Below are 16950 nucleotides of genomic sequence, written 5' to 3'. Positions count from 1 at the left end.
CTGTGCAGGGCTGGATTCCTGCAGCTTTATGCATGGTTTCTTATTTGGAGTCTGACTTTGTGAGAATGAATTAAGGGACCTAGAATGTTACATGCTTTGTGTGGCAGTAGAAAGAGACCAACGGGCTCTGAGACAGGATGCAGGGGTGACGTGAAGAAAAAGGATGTCCAACGTCTGTGTGACTGGGTAAGTCTGGGAAATGTCTGGGAAACCTAAGCTGTGAATGCTCGAAGCAAGTGGGAAATGCAGGGAAGAAAATTATCTTCTAGAATCGAGGTCAGCAAATACCTTCTTGTAAAGAGTCAGACAGTAAATACTGGAGGCATTGAAGGCCCAGGTCCTCCATGCCCCAACAGATACCTTCTCCAGCCTCCCCAGACCTGGAGTTTGGTACCTGTCCAGTTTAAGTTTCTCTCCCTCTGGGCTACACTTTGTTTACCTGTCTCTGGCCCATGGCTTCTGGGTGCCCGTGATGAACATGTGTCTAGTGAGGCTCTGGGGACAGCATATGTGAAGGGAGCAGGCATGTGCGGCAGACACATCTTGCTGAGCTTTCCAGCCTCTTGGCAGAAAGCTCAGGGCTCAGAGATGAAAAAAGAATCTTCGCGGATGACAAGCATGACCAGAAGTAAACTGCCTGGCACACGGCTCCATTCCCTGTTCAAATGGGAGCCCACGGGTTGACTCTGACGTCAGGACTGGACCCCAGAACGCCTGCAGACAGTCTGCTCTGCCCTCAGAGCCCTCCCCAGCCCGGAGCCATCTCCATGGCTTCAGCCTTCTTTGAGGATAAAGAAAAGTACTGTAGCCAGCCAGAGGGACAAGTTGCTTTATTATTGGAAAATCTAAGAGTCTCTTAGGCCTGTGCAGCACCATTAGGTGACGTCAATGGCTCAGGGGATCCAAGCTCTGTGTTTTCACTTTTCTCAGAACAGCAACTGATTCATGGTGGCAAAGGGTTTCTATTTAGAGCTGCAGAGGAGAGGCAGCCTCCGTGTCCTGGCATCCTATGCTAATGGCTTGCCCGCTCCCTGTGGGCAGCAGGCAGGGTTCACAGGAGGCCAGGACTGAGATACTCCACTGCCCCCAAGTTAACCAACATCCCTAGGCCTACTATGTGCTGGCATCTGGGCACACAAGGCCAGTGACGTTGCTGGAGAGGGGAGGGCCATTGAGTACAGAGACAGCCATGACAATGCGGAGGGAGACAAAGCCAGGAAGGGGCTCTGGGGGTCTGGGGAAGACAGTGCTACCTCATGATCCTTGGGCTGAGCCACGAAGGACCGGTAGAAGTGGGGGATGTGGAGATACAGGGACTGATAACAGGGGCACTGGAAACTGTGAAGTGAAGACTCGATGAGAAAGACAGGAAGGAGGGGCGTGAGGAGGAGAGATGGGACCTGCCTGACTTTCAGCTCCATCCCTTGCTAAAGTGCAAGGCCATGAGCTGACCTTGACGTTGCATAGAGCCTGACCTGGAGCCTCTGCCACAGCTTCTGTGGGAGAAGAGCATGCTGGATTTTGGACATGAGTTGTCCCTGCTTAGTTTCTGGCCTGAGAACGGATGGGACTAAGTCGCCCTGTCCCCTCTGGGGGTCCAGGGGCTGAAAATGGTGCACTGCTTCACATGTATACAGAAGTCCATCTCTAAAGGGACACCAGGATTACATGTCCCTCTCCCTCTGCTAATCGTCTCCCATGCCAACCTCATTCTTCCTCTGATGTGCCTCAGTATGGCCGTCTGATGACGCTTTTTCCCTGTGACAATCCATTCACTTCCTCTCCAAGGCCGTGTGCTATTAACAGAGTCATTCCTGACCCTCATTAGGTTCTCAGTGGGGAAAGACGCATTTTGGGTTGGACTCAATCTTATGAGCCAAGCATATACCACAGATACTTTTGACATCTGGGGCTCCATGAAGGTCATGTGATTCAGCCCCTCTGCCCCTCTCTAAGAGGAGCCCTGGGGGCCTCTGTCTTGCTGCCTGCCAGCTTAGCTCCTCACTTGGCCACACCTCATCCTGCCCCCCATTGTCCCCACTCTGTGAGAAAAGGATGGGTTATACCCCAGGGGCCTTCGAAATTCCTAAGAGACTCTTGTCCCTTCTTTGAAAGCCAAAGTCAAACGTCATATTTTATGCATTAAAAGTAGCTCATTGATAACCGTATTTATTTCGTACGTCATAGTCCATAAATTATAAGGTAGGAGATGGAAACTACACGATCAAATAGTAAAAATATAAATCTCATAAAAATAGTTCACACAATACTGTAACGTTATAAACTCCCTTAAAACATTCTCTCTCTCTTTTTTTTTTTTTTTTTTTTTTTTTTTTGGTTTTTCGAGACAGGGTTTCTCTGTGTGGTTTTGCGCCTTTCCTAGAACTCGCTTTGTAGCCGAGGCTGGCCTCGAACTCACAGAGATCCTCCTGCCTCTGCCTCCTGAGGGCTGGGATTAAAGGCATGTGCCACCACCTCCCGACTCCCTTAAAACATTCTTAAAACTAAAAGCTTGCTAAGTTTCTGTTACTTCAGAAGACAGCACTCAAAATGCACTGACTGCTCTCCATGATGTAATGTAAGGGGGGGGGGGATCACAGTACTAATTTGGAACGGTTCTTATTTTGGCTGCGAGCTGGAGGAGTGAATGCTCACATGCATAGATACTTTTCATTTGTTTAAGAAATGAAGATAGGAAACGGAACATTTTTTTCCTTTTCCTTTTTGGTTTTGAGGAAGAATCTTATGTTCCCATAAAACGTATTAGCCTGGAGAGAGCCGTGAGGCATAGCATAACCAAAGCACATGCCTAACAAAGTGAGACAGGTTTGTGGACAACAGGATTAAAAAAAAAAAATGCCTGCCAGAGGTCTCCCCACACACCTTCGATAGCAATTACAGGAAACTATGGAGAAGAAAGACAAGCAGAGAACGGGGCGAGCGTGACGCACGGGCAAGCTGACGGGCGGCAGAGGACACTGAATACCGTACCTGTTTGTTATTGTCACTGGTGCAACACAGCTTCTTGAGGGAGACAAAATGCCTAATTTTCCTGATAACATAAACAATCAGGGATTAGTCAGGAAGAAGACGATGCGGTGAGGCAGCAGCACATGGACACGACAAAGCTGAGCTCCAGGCCCTTCCCCGTGCAGGCCTGGCCACAAAACCTCCTTCTCCTCCAGAAGCCTGGCCTCCCTGCAACCCCAGCTGGTGTGGCCACACCTTCCTCCCGGACTGCAGGCTGACTCCTGGATCTCTTCGGGAGAGACTGACATGCTGTCACGGAACATTGGCTTTAATTCTGCGGACCCAAATATCTCATTGCTTACATGGAAAGCAAAAAGGCTCGTTGGGACAGGGACCAAATTTCACTGGTGGCTGTTTCTCTTTTAAACATCCTGTATGGCACACTACGGGTCACTGTAATGATGACACTGGTGTTCTTTTAATCCTACTGCTCTGCACGCTGTGGCTCATCAGCAGGATGGCATTGTTGTTTTGTTTTGTTTTTTGTTCATTTGTTTTTCAGCCAGGGGAAAAAAAGTCCTCTGATTAAAAAGTCATGAACTGAGCCCAGGAACTTAGCCTGTGGTCTTGCTCATTATCACAAGGGGGGATAGGACAAAAGACGCCCGGTGCACTAGCCCCATGCAAGTCAGCTCGAGGTAGATTCTCGCCTGGGAGTAGAGCTAGTGAAATACAGGATATAGGACTGCACACCCCAGATGCCTCTGAGCACCCCTTCCTCCCTGTCTCTTCCTTCTTCCTGGTTCGCTTTACCCTGGAGGATTCTCTGACGAGAGCATGGGTAAACACTGATGGATCCTATCGTATGAACATCACCCAGCCAGAAGGGGTAAAAATGTCCCTATTTTTAATCGGCACTGCCTCTGAGAGCTCACTGTCTACAATTAGGGAAAATAACACAAAATCATATCTGGATAAAAGGAAGTCTTTCCCTCATCTGAAAAATCAGGAAAAAAAATTTATTCTGATAGAGATTGACCAGCCAAGAGCATGTCGCCTCCACTCTGATGACCCACCGATTCTTGTCAAACACACAGAAAAGGACTCGGCTTCCTTTTCCCAAAAAGACAGTCTAAGGGTGGCCATAAGGACAATGTGACAGCCTCTGCTGCTGTTGGGATTGCTAAGCTGAGCCAGCGCCCAGGAGCAGGCAGCCTCTCTCCATGGTCGACAAGCCTTGCTTAGGAGCCTGTCGGGACCCACAGACTCCAGAAGCCAGCCGGAGAGGAGACACAAAAGTAACACGAGGCTGTGGCCTCTCAAGTGACCGGAGAACAATTTCCAAACTAATCCAGCAAGGAAAACTGGAGAGAAACAACCTTCGAGTAGATGGGCGATCTTATGGCATGGGCTGGTTTTCTAATCCCATGATGATCTGAAATGAACTCAGCTGGTCCTGGGAACTACATGTGACACGGGTTATCTGGTTCCTGGTAACCACTGCCTTTTTTCTTCACCAATATGTCACACATCACATATCCCTTACAAGGTCAAACCATTAGGTAGCATTGACCTTCATACTGGTTGCAAGGCTCATCAGTGGGATATAGTTAGCGGTCCCATCTGGCACACCTCGCATGAGCTCAGAGTCAATATGGAACAAACTGGGGCCTCAAAGAGAGAAGGTCGGCACCCGTAGGCTGAGGGCAGAAGCCAGTAGTGCTGGCCGCTGTTCACTTGCCGAGGGGAAGGACAGCCAGAGCCCCTGAGAGGCGTTGGGGACAATGGGGCCATTCATGAGCAGGTGGATAGCTGGGGAGAGGGCTGATGCCACATGAAAGACCATGAACAGGAGATGGGTGGGGGCAGAGGGAAACCATGTCTGGAGATTGCTGCCGGCCACGTCAGACAGGGCAAATGCTACTGTGCGTCTCGTCCTGCACCTTGCAATGGCATTTCAGCATGCCAGACAGTGCCCCCGAGGGCCTGAGTCCTTATCTGCAGCAGAAAGAGTGGAAGAGGTTGCTCTCACCCTCCTTGGCCAATCACTGGGGTGATCTTCACGTGCTGTTGGATGCTGTCCCCGGATTTCCGTCTGGCATAGTAAACCCCCTGCCACTCCTACATGGACAAAGAGAGCTCTTGAGATCCTCCTGTCGAGACCACAGCTGCTCCCCCACTGCGTCTTTACAGGCTCAGTCAGCACTTCCCACGGACTTCCGTTACACGTCACCAAACTGCTGTACGGTTGTACCCACAACAACGTTATCAAGATCACAAGGTGTAAGAGCCCCAGGCCAGCGTGTGCACCACCAAGTTGCCTATCCCGAGTTCCAGGACAGCTGGCTACACACCAGCTGGAGCTCCCTCAGGGTGCCACCGTGTCAGAGTTCAGTAGCCAGTCTCAAAATCTTCACAACAACCCATGGGCCTGATACTATCATTCTTAACTTACAGATGGGTAAACTGAGGCTCAGAGAGTCCAACTACCTTGCCCACACAGGGAAACAAAGGATCTGTTTATAACTGTGTAATTCTTTTATCCTTCTCTAAATGCCTCAGCTTTCTGGGTTCCTAGGGGCCTCCCACCCAAGAGTCACTATGGTCCCTTGCAGTTTCCATAAGATGGTACCAAGGGAAGGAGAAGATTCCTGCTGCCACAGGACCCTGGGAACTAGGCCGGAATAAAGAGGCAGGAAGCCTCAGGGTGGGGAGTTTTCTCCACTGTTTCTGGAAGGGCGTAGATAACTCTGAAACTGAGGTTTCCTGCAGCCATATTTTGCTTTCTCTTGTATATGAAGTGGATAAAAAGTGTTTGCTACATGTGGCTGGGTTATTTTGGCAAAAAAAAAATATGGAGTAGTTTACAATATCCTGTTTCATTTTCAAGTCGAATAGATCTGATTTTACAAGTAATGTGGACCTTCTTATAGTCCAGATTTACTGTATCCCGGCTAGCGCTCCCATCTCCAGTGAAGACGATGCTTAACGACTGCACAACGCAAAGAAGAAGACAGCCAAGCCATGTGAAGAAGCATTAGACGCCTCAGAAGAAGCAAGAGGTCGCTGCAGCTCTGAGGGAGGGGAGCGACTACCCAGGAAACATCTCTCTCACCTCCACTGTCCCGTCACCTCCCCGAGAAGAAGCGGAAAAATACAGCAGTTGGGGCAGGGAAGGCTGGGGAAGAAGAGTTACCCATGGATAGTTTACAGGAGTGAGTAAAGAGAGCAGTAGGAAGATGGAAGATAAGCCGATTAAATCAACAGGGCCTACCTACCAGTCAGTGGGGAGCTCAGGTCCTTCCAGCCCCGCCTAGCAAACACCAGTAAGAGTGGAAAGCAGCTACCTGGGGTAGAACCCTGCTCAGGGATGCAGTGCTAGGCTGGTGGGGGTATATTATCCATGCAAGGGGTCAAGTGACCTGTCCAGAAAACAATCAGCTCCCGCATTATCACGTTGGCATCAACAATCAACCCGTCAACTCCTTTTGCAAACTGAAGTTCTTTCATGGAACTTTGATGCTACCAAAGAAGTCAGTCTTAAAGATAAAAAACTAAAACATCCAGGGGGATGGGGGGAGGGACGCTAAGGGAGGAGTGTGGGCGAGCTGTTGGTTCCACCCACCTTTCCCTTCTTGATGCACGTATTGATGGTGTCCAGGAGGTCTGCCCGGTTCTTGTCACTTTTAGGTAGGTCAGCCAGCTCTTTCCCCAGAAGTTCCCCTTTGTGGTAGCCCATCATCCTCTCAAAGGCGGGGTTGACATACTGTGAGGAGGAGGGGGTCACAGATCAGTGTGCCCTACAGGGAGGCTGTGGGGACACAGGTACACAGAGCCAAAGATCCCCGGGACAAGGCTCTCTAATGCAGCGCTGCAGGCCCCTCCTCCTTCATCTGGTAGGAGCGGTACCTTCACATATACGGCAGTTTATTCATTCACCTGACATCCCGGTCCTCTATGAGAGACGCAAAGAAATCTCAGCAGGAAAGGGGCAGGAAGCCCCTCAGCTAATAGCCCCGGTCTCTGGCAGATCTTATTGGCTGTCCACCACCTTATGAAATCAGGAACCCCTCCCTCATAGGAAATCAGAAATAGGAGGATGGCTGGTTTTGTGGCTTGGTGGCACAGTGCTTGCCTGGCACATATAAGGTCCCCTGGCATCACTAAATAACAAATAAGCCAACACATACTAGTCATCAAGTTGCATCTCGTAAGTCACACTGTGCAAAGCAGCTGTCTGTCGTTACGTGCCTTTCCACTTTCCCTATCAATCAATCAATCAATGCTATGGTTGGGAGCACTTGGACCTAATGTGGATAACAAATGCAGTCAGCCTATAGGGCCAGGACATGCTCTTTCAGTGCTGGGTTTAGGGTGGGCAAGGAGAGAGGATGCCCGCGGTGCACTCGGAGGTCAACCGATTCAGAGGGTCACTGGCCAACTTCTGCAGGGGCTTCTGGGAGTTGGAGCGACGGCCTTATCTGGCCCCAGGCTCCAATTCTCCACCAATTTCTTTTTAAAGATCACAGTCACCACATGAGCAGCCGCAGCCGCCGAGGGAACAAGTGGCGGCCGATGTGAGCACGTTGCACCTGGGTCAACAGTGGCTCTGGGAAAATTTTCCATCCATCTGCTGCTTCAGAAACATTCTCACTAGCCATTTCTACTCTCCTCTTGGCTAGGGTAATTCATCAGGAAGTGGGTAATGGAGAGACACTCGGGGCGGCGGGGGAGGGTATTCCCATGGGAGCAAAGCTTCTATGAACCCATCAGCCCTAGGAACTGAAGAGATGTGGAGGAATCTCTGGCTATCAGGCACTATGGGAGTGGCTGAGGAGGAGGAGGAAGTCCTGACACCATCTTCATGACCTCCAGATCCCTCTCAGCCTAGCACTTCCATGGGGCAGGCACTGCCATCCTTGGGCATGGCAGGAATCACTCCCATCATGGCTGAGCTGGTAGCACGTCTCCCTCTAGGCTTTCCCTTACCTTCTCTGTCTGCTGAGAAAGCCCTTCCTCATTTCTCCCCCCACCAACTCCAATGTGCCTCTTCCTCCAGGAAGCCTTCTTTGACCTTGAGTTGGTACCATTCCTAAGGGCTCCCACGGACTTCTGTGTAGTTAATTCTAATGGATCACATAGAACTTGAAATTTGTCTTTCTCATCGCATGCTGAAATCCTCAAGTATGAGCTCAAATCCTCAAGCTAGAGCTGTGTTTGGAGACACATTTTCAGCAGGCACCCACTGGGTAAATGGGTACATTAGAGAGTTTATTCTTTTCCTGATCTGTCGATTGTCTCCTACATTGTCAGATGTCTGGACTCTGTTCTCCCATTCTGTAATCTGAGTAATGGTTATAGTTCTTATTTACGTTGGGGATCCTGGAACCTCAGAATCCAGAAGCCTAACAGACATGATCGGAGCCAATGCACCTAAACTCAAACCCTTCAGAACCATTAGGAGATGACGCCATTTCTCTGCTCCTCTCTCTGTTCTTTGTTTGTTTTTGTTTTCCAACTGCAATAACACTTCCTGGCTCCCGGGGTTGTTTTCAAGAGATCGATGAGTATAAAATGCTAACAACTGTGCCAGCACATGGGAAGCACATGCGAATGTTTTCAGAGCCAATGCAGATAGATGGTTCACGTGGAAGGAGGCGTAGAGGGGCAGGGATAGATAGACTGATACGTAAGAGGCTGTTTCTAAAGTTGAAGTGTATCACCGATGCCCACAGACACACGGCCATCTGTTCCAGTGCCCTGAGATGGGGCTCTGATGTGAATCAATAACGTATGTGTCCTTGATGTGTTATCCTGAAACCCAGGTGAGGGTCAGCTGAGTGTCCCCTCCACGTGACGTCCTCTGTTCTGCTTCTCCTTCCTTCCTTTAGCTGGGACAACTTATTTCAGGATCCAAGGTCCCCTTTCAGCACAGCGGCTTCCCCTGTGTGGGCACCAGCTAGCCTCACACTCATTTCTTTCTGTCCACGGAAGAGACTGGAGCGAGGGGATGATGTATGTCATGTGATACATCACCTCCTCACTTCTCCCGGGGATTCAAGTTTGCTAAGCACAAATTGTGGCCATGGGGTGAAGGACTCGGTTCCTGTTCAGGGTGGAGAAGGCATGGGAGGGCAGGGCTACTTCTAATCAGTTCTGAATCACAGCCCAGTTTCCCACCGTGAAGTAGGGAGATGCAAAGCCCACGTCTCACGAGCAGAACTGTCTGCACATGAGCACGGGGCTTGAGCCCAGCTTTCTGTGTGGTTTAGTATACGGAGCAGTGGGTAGGAAGTGTACACATAGCCAGCAATGTCCAGAAGCCTCCGGTTTTATTCCCAGGGACAGTCAAATATATTCTGACATATAGCCCCAAATGAAGCCAGGCAGGCAGGCTTAGGAGTCAGAAATAGGGCTAAGTAATTTGACGTCAGCACTCACGGCTTGCTCCTTCCTTGTATACAGTCCTCTCCTTCGCTAGGTCTCCGTATCCTCAGCTGCCTTTCAAAGGTACAGAACTGAGCTGAGACTATTTAATGAAACTGCTCATGATGGGGACGAGGTGTGGGCCCTGGAATAGGAGCAAGGCATGCCTCTGTGCACACTGGGGACGTCAGAGGGTTCAAAAGGAGGTCGATGCCACAGGGGCCGTGGTGTGCTGGTCACTGATGAAAGCAAGAGCTCCTCAATGACCGATGCATACCAGTTGAGCCAGGCCAGGACTAATCAGTAGACTGGATACATTTCAGAGTACTCTTTGCGGCACGTAAAAGATGCACCTCTTTAGGAAGATTGCATTAGTATTGAAGTGCTTTATAATAGAACCCCAATGGCAGGTGAATGGTTTCTTTCAAGTATTCTACCCCCATAGCCACTTACAAGCATTTGTTCAACAACCCTGCGTGAATACTGTCTTTACAGATGGCCCAAAATTTTCTCCCACCTCTACCCAGGAAATAACAAGTTCTGATCTGAATAAGTTTCTCCTATGGGAGCTAGAGAGAGAATGGTTAAGAGCTCTGGCTGCTCTTCTAGAGGACCTGGGTTCAGTTCCCAGCACCTACACTGGGCAGCTTACAACTGCCCATAACTCGAGCTCAACACCGTCTCCTGGATTCTACAGCAGCACCCCCACATACATGTTCCCATACACACACAAGCGTGCACACGCACACACATACACTTTAAAAATAATAAATTATAAAATAACTTTTATTCTCCTTTGAATAGCTAGTTCTTAAGTTTATCAGTAGTCATCTCATACACTGATTTTCCTTTCTTCAAAAAAAATATGCAAATATGTGAAAATTATGGGAAAGCATTTGAAATAAAGAGGTGGATAGAACCCAAAAGGCTCTTTTTTTTTGGTTTTAATGATGCAAAGAGCTTCTTCCCATACCTGAATCACGTGATCATCACTTGTTATTTCTATGGCTTCGTGACAGTGGTCTAACGCTGTAAACACTGAATTACAGGCCCTGAAAGATGCATAAGATGAGGGTTAGTTGTATACAAACATCCTCTGAACTTTGTTAATTTAGCAACATACACAGACCCCAGAGTCACTGGCACTGTTACATTTACTATCAATGTTACTGTGCTGTAAATGTTCCCTGTTACTGTTATGACCCGATGACTGGATTCCCTCAAGTCTTGACATTTCAATACAACGTGCAATGCTGCAGTATGGCCACGGTCATGGTCACGGAGAAGGTCAAGTTCCCATCAATTAGAAGACCCTAGCCTGGCCCGAACTGACCTTGAGGTATTCTAACCTTTTGCAACACAGAGAGAAACATTTGTCTTTTTCTTGGGCTTGCAATGCTACTTGGCCGACAGCCACACCCACTGGGATGAAGAAAGGCAGGAGAGGAAGGTGGCTCCGAACCCCCCTTGTCCAGTTTCTCCGCGCCTGTACAGCTTTCTACCCGGCTCCTTCCGGGCTGACCTCCCCTGTGTATCTGAGATATTAGAAATCAGACTTCAATTGTGGTTTTCATTTAACTAGCTTCCCAATAGAAAACAACTCCAAATTCATTAAAGTTCTGTACTAGCCAACACAACAACCACCTGCTATTTAGATGGACTGTTTAGAGAATCCCAGGGAAGGTTTGCTTACACGGTGCAGAGAGAAAAATTTAAAAAAGGAAAATGTTGATTTATGGGATGTATATTACTTCTTGCAGGGCAAATTCTTCACTGTTATTTTCCTACCATGAGAGAGTGTAATTTGCTGCCACTTTGACCTATTTGTTAGGAAAATGACAGTGCCCTGGGTGAAACTGGACTGTGTTTTCCCAGCTACAGGATTCTGGGCAGCTTCCAGTTTTGCTTGTCCTTGTTTTCCCCATCTACAGAATTATTGTAAGAATATGTATTTCATGGGGTTTTGTAACAGCCGGAGCGATGGATGACTTATGCAGGCATTTCTCAAAGCACCTGGGACCACATACGGAAGAATACAGTGTGGTAGGTATTACTACTTGTAAGGTCACAGAGTCATAGGGCTTTGTTCTCTGAGGCTTGCAAAAGCCTCCAGAGGAAAGAAAAACTAACTGTAGCCTATCTTCTTCCCTTGAGTCTATCCGAATGGGACTCAGCCACAGCAAGCCAACCAGCCCACAGGCAGAAGGACCTCAGCACACCGAAGGATGATGCTTGTTTCTATGGATGCAGAGATGAGGCTATGTGCATACGGGGTAGGTAAGACAAGCATCCATGCTCTGGTCAGCGGGGCAGAGAATGGGACTCTCCTGATGCCACTGACAATCCTCATCCCTGCAGGTCATTTCTTCATTCTGATTGCCCACCCAATTACTGTGTGCTGCATACTGTCTACCACCACCACTACCACCACCACCACCACCACCACCACCACCACCACCACCACCACCACCACCGTGTTTGTAAACATGTTCCATAAAATCAGCAAAGCATCAAAAGAGGATGCTGAGATTGTTATCACCACCATCACTGCACTGCCTCTTGAGAGGCAAGCAAGAGACAGGCTTATCAAAACAGACACCTGGTCTAGATCGAGCTCGGCTCCATGGGAAAGCCGTTCCAGAGACTAACTACCTTTCAGAAGTGATGCATGGAGACACAGACTCCACGTAGGCTAATTTGTCAACTTTGAGAGCTGGGTAATTAAGTTCTAATGAACACATCTTGTCAGGCTCCTCTCTGGCGTGGGGTTTTCCAGGAGGTTATCTGTACATCTCAACTCAATGTGCAAACTGGTGCTTCAGCGTGATCATTTTGTCTGTGCTCAAGGCAGTTCTTAAATAAGTCTAAGAGCTTTTCAACCTTACATTCCTGATTATCCATAAAACTTAAACTCTTCAGTAGATATAATGCCCAAAAGGACACAGCAAATCCCTATACTGCCCACTGACATGAAGGGACAGTGTCAGGAACAGGAACAACACAGTATTCTCCTTCCTATCTCCACCATGCCATGAATGATCAGCTGTGATATTTGGGCTATTCAACTTCTTTAGGTTGATGGCTCTATTTAAGTAAACCCACAGAAAAAATGGGGCAATCAATTTGAGTCATGTTCCTAGAACCACGGAACCTAATTGCTTGTATTAATTATTCATACTTTTCAGGCAGAAAAACTGTAGCCTTATTAGTTTCTGTTCTTGGGAACCATGAATTGCATCTCAGATGTCCTTAATTTTTATCCTTAAGGTTAGAGGTTAGGAAATTGGGAGGAAAAAAAAAAAGAAACAGAAGAGAAGATAATGGGTAATGTAAGCATTTATACTGTGCCTTAAGAGTTTCAAAGGTTCAGATGGAAAAGACACATAAGTACAGGTACAAAGTCCATAAACAGCACAGTGGTACAGGGGCTGCAAAGCACACACATGCAGTATAGAATACCCAATTGTGCTCTAGCCCTGCAACCAGGGTGGTAGGCAGCTGGGATCACATAGAGGGCACTCCCAGCTCTCAATATTTTCTTGTCAATTGTGGCTAGGATGGACATATGCTGTTCTGCATATCTTAGAAAGGTATTTCATCTGAATTCTACCCAAACGGAACACACACACACACACACACACACACACACACACACACACACACACACTCATGCACGAATATGCACACACCACCTTAAACAAGGGTAGGACTGAGCAAGGCAATGGTTTTTAAGAAGCTTCTGAACACAAGTTCACATCCAGTCAGGGGCTCACAATTAGCGAGGCAGACAGAAGAATAGGCATGGGGAATCATGGGATTGCTACTTGGTGGCAGTCATGGGTGGTGGCAAGGATGAGAAGGGATGGTTATTTTAAGTGTTTACAGCTCTGCACCCACAGCTGCACCACATTGGCTACTGCACAGAACCCACATGAAGATAAAGGCTCTGCATGTGTGTTCATAATGAGAGATGTGGTGCTCCACAAGGCAGACTTTCTCCCATCAGGCCCCGAATCTTTCTAAAACTGAAGACTGCTGGTGTCCTAAGGTCTGAGCAAAATAAACATGATTTCTGTGCAACTCTTACACTAATAATGAGAAGAAACACTGGAACTGTATGATCATAAACTCCTGTTAGGTGGATAAATCACTGTCTTTATTTTAGTGACAAGGTCTTTTCATGATTAAAAAAAAAAAAAGCCCAAGAACATTAGAAGAGCGACATGCTCACCATTTATCCTGGCTCATCCTGGACACTGCCATTCATGAACTTGGTTCAGTAGAGGAACTCAACAAATGTGCACAGAAGGGATTAGGTCTGATGGCCCTAAAATTTATTCTCCACAGAGGAAGTTCACAGTTAAACCCCATCATTTGCTCAATTAGATCAGACTTGAGTGATTTGTTTGTTTTGTAAAGTATAGATGGTAGTCACCATTCTCCAAGTCCTGGACTGAAGTGTCCAGCTTCAACACTGGTTGCATCCTGCAGTGCAGGCTGTGTCCTTGCAGAATGACAGGCATGCTACATATTTAGCTGCAGCTGGGGGCGGACTTGTAGGGGAAAGTATTACATAATTAGACTATAATTATTCTGGCATTGTATAACAAAGAGCTCATTTCCCAGTCTTTAACAAATGCCATAGTTGCTTGTCTGCCTTGGGGTACAGGTAGATAGATGTTCTACGTGTCCTTGAATGCCCTCAAGAGCTGGAGCAAGGTCATTATCTAGATCATTGTCCTCTGTCTGCTGGGTCTAAATTTTGTAGGCCCAGGGAGATTCAAGCAATGTGCATGTACCCCCAGCCCCACAAAGGGAGTGAACTCAAGCAAGGCTGAGGGAAGGACAGAAAACCAACAGTATCACAGGTGGAGAGGAAAAGAGCATCCAAGAATGAGGGAAGCCCTGCTTCCTGGGGCCACTGCTTCCTGGGGCCACTGCTTCCTGGCTTAAGTCCATTTACTGTTCCAAGCTAACTTACATGAAGAACATGAGCGTTCCCTTATGACCCCAGCAATGGGTCCAACGCCCCCAGCCAGTTCCTGTTGGAGAGCGGATGAGCCGCTGTGGTGCTTACACTGTTAGGAGCTGAGAAACTTGCAGTTATGATATGATGAGACCATGAGTGCTCCCACACACATCCTGGTCTACGCAGATCTCAGCAGCACATTGACCTAAAGTCGGGGCTGGCAGGGCTGCTTCAGACCTCCAGGCCTGCTTGTGTCCTACTAACCACGCTCAAGGTGTCCTAAGCCTCCCTGAAGGAACCCCCAGTGCCCGAATCTCTGCAGAATCTGGATTGGGGCACCATCTAACAGGGGCCATCACATGTTCTGGTCCTAAGAATACAGAAGAAGCACTGATTCAAACTAGCATGAGGGGTTGCTGGAGACAGCGACAAAATGATGGGTCACCTGCTTTTAGTGTAAGAAATAAAGTTAAAGGATCAAACCACAATGAAATCTCCTTTCTCTTTTTATTTATTGCAAAAACATCAAAATTCAAAGTTCTAAGTTGTTTTAATCTCAATTAAAATCAACAGAGCTTCCCCGGAAATACATACACTTAATGTACATTATTAAAAAGAATAAATTACTGAAGCAAAGTGAATGTTGTTGTTGGTTGTTTTTTTTTTAGAAAATTTGTATGAAGTTACCTGAAGTAAACAAACAGATAAAAAGAAACCAAGGGATTTAACTTATTTAAACATTCAAAATGTCTTTGGTGTTATTCCTTAAGGCCTTGAGCTATCAAAACCTCTCACATATCAGAATCCCCACCGTCTTGACATACTTTTACTTTAAAAAAATATTTATTTATTATTACTTACTATTTGTGTGTGTATGTGTGTGTGTGTGTGTGTGTGTGTGTGTGTTATGCACACTCACAGCACGACACACATGAAGGTCAAGGGGTAACCTGTTGGAATCATCTGCTTCTGCCACCATGGGGGTCCCAAAGAGTAAACTCAGCTCGGTGGCAGCATCAACGTTAAAACACACACACACACACACACACACCCCAAAAACACCACATTCCCGTCTAAGAGACTGACTGCTTACTCTAACATGTCATTTCTTACACCACTGTAGTCACCAAAAGCAACTCCCCAGACGTGGGCCGCCTGCTTCTGTGCCAATCATTTTGCTTCCTAGGGACTGGAGAGAATTAGCTTTAAAGCTTCTCTCTCAGATTTGGATACAAAACAAGTAATGAAGATTAAAAGTATAATTATGGTAGGGAGGTCTTCTCTTGGTCTTCGCACTGGGCACCAGGTACCAAGAAGTGCCTCTTAGTTGCCCAGAGAGAGAAGCCATGCAGAGATGTCCCCGAAGGAAGCAGGAATCTCTAAAACTGCTCTTTCCACAGGGCCAAAGGTATACTCATGTTCTCTGGCTTGAAGAGGGCAGGATGAGGAAATTAGGTGTTAGCAGCAAGCCGGAACAGTGCTTGGACTAGACTAGATGGGTGCTAAATACCCTGATATTCCAAGAGAGCCTAGAAGTAGAGATGATACATAACGAGCTCCATGCAGAATGGAGAGCCAGAGAGAAACCACCTCTGAAAGCGCTGCATACAAACCAAGAGACCTAAAGTTGGTGTCTCAACGATATGCCCTGCATACCGAGGCCACAGGCAGACTTCATGAAATTGCCACATAGCCATTATGGTGGCTAGAGTAATAAATGTACTTATTGGCTTCCCCGACTATAACAACCCAAGTAGGAATTTATGAAGTTGGAAGTCAGAAGTTGAAAGTGATTCTTAAAGTATGCTCTTAATCTCAATCTAATTATACAAAACTTGAGCCAGACTTCCTAGACTATGATTTTAACACTGCCACAAACAGTAGAAGATATTGCCAAAAAAGACATGCTTTCAATTTATTTCATCACACCAAGGGGCTCTAGTTAACGTACTGCCATTGGCTGGCAGTCTCACAGTTTCAAAATCCCAGACATCAGTTAAAAACCTGTGTACTTTGGCCTGTTGACAGTTAAGTTTTTTCTAAAGCATTGTTAACTTCACGTATTGTCTTACGTTGCTACATACCGTAATTTGAACTGTGAGCGAACTTCCCCGTGTTCTATTTGAATCAGTTCATTATAGCAAGCAATTATGCTGCTATTCTCCATAAATCTCTGAAAAGAAAGCAAAGATAATGCATAAGACATCTCCAATTATTTCTTAGAGAGTCAAACAGAGAAACTTAACAGTTGTTCCTGCCCCCAGGTAGTTCATTATGCAAGACATCTTGTAGATAGGAAGGGGTGACAGAGAAAAGTTGTCAAGGACTGTGAAGTGCTTATTCAAATGTCAGAGGAACGAATTGGAACAGGCGATGCCCTTGGCTCACTGTATAACAGAGACAGGGAAACTTCATTACAAGGAGTCACAGCGAAGGAAGCATACAAGAGCATAGCGTGCCTCCCCAGCCCTGCTAATGACTGAACCATTCCGGCTAGATCCCGTTAACCATAACCTGCAACTCGATATGCAGCGTGCTCAGGCTGCAATGTGCCATTGGTTCATTTTTATGGTAGTGTTCTTGGC

General features: G+C 47.2%; 1 protein-coding gene across 1 annotated transcript in view; it reads right to left on the bottom strand.

Annotated features, from left to right (window-relative positions):
• Pde8b (phosphodiesterase 8B) overlaps positions 1–16950 on the bottom strand; it is a 98491-nt gene that overhangs the window by 54925 nt on the left and 26616 nt on the right. The window contains 5 exon segments of the mRNA XM_059276300.1: positions 2992–3052; positions 5003–5091; positions 6596–6736; positions 10370–10448; positions 16450–16538. Coding sequence (XP_059132283.1) covers positions 2992–3052; positions 5003–5091; positions 6596–6736; positions 10370–10448; positions 16450–16538 — 459 coding nt within the window.

Source organism: Peromyscus eremicus, chromosome 11 (genome assembly GCF_949786415.1).
Source record: "Peromyscus eremicus chromosome 11, PerEre_H2_v1, whole genome shotgun sequence".
NCBI lineage: Eukaryota > Metazoa > Chordata > Mammalia > Rodentia > Cricetidae > Peromyscus > Peromyscus eremicus.
Note: the sequence above shows the minus strand (reverse complement) of the source record. Positions and strands in the feature narration are given on the sequence as shown.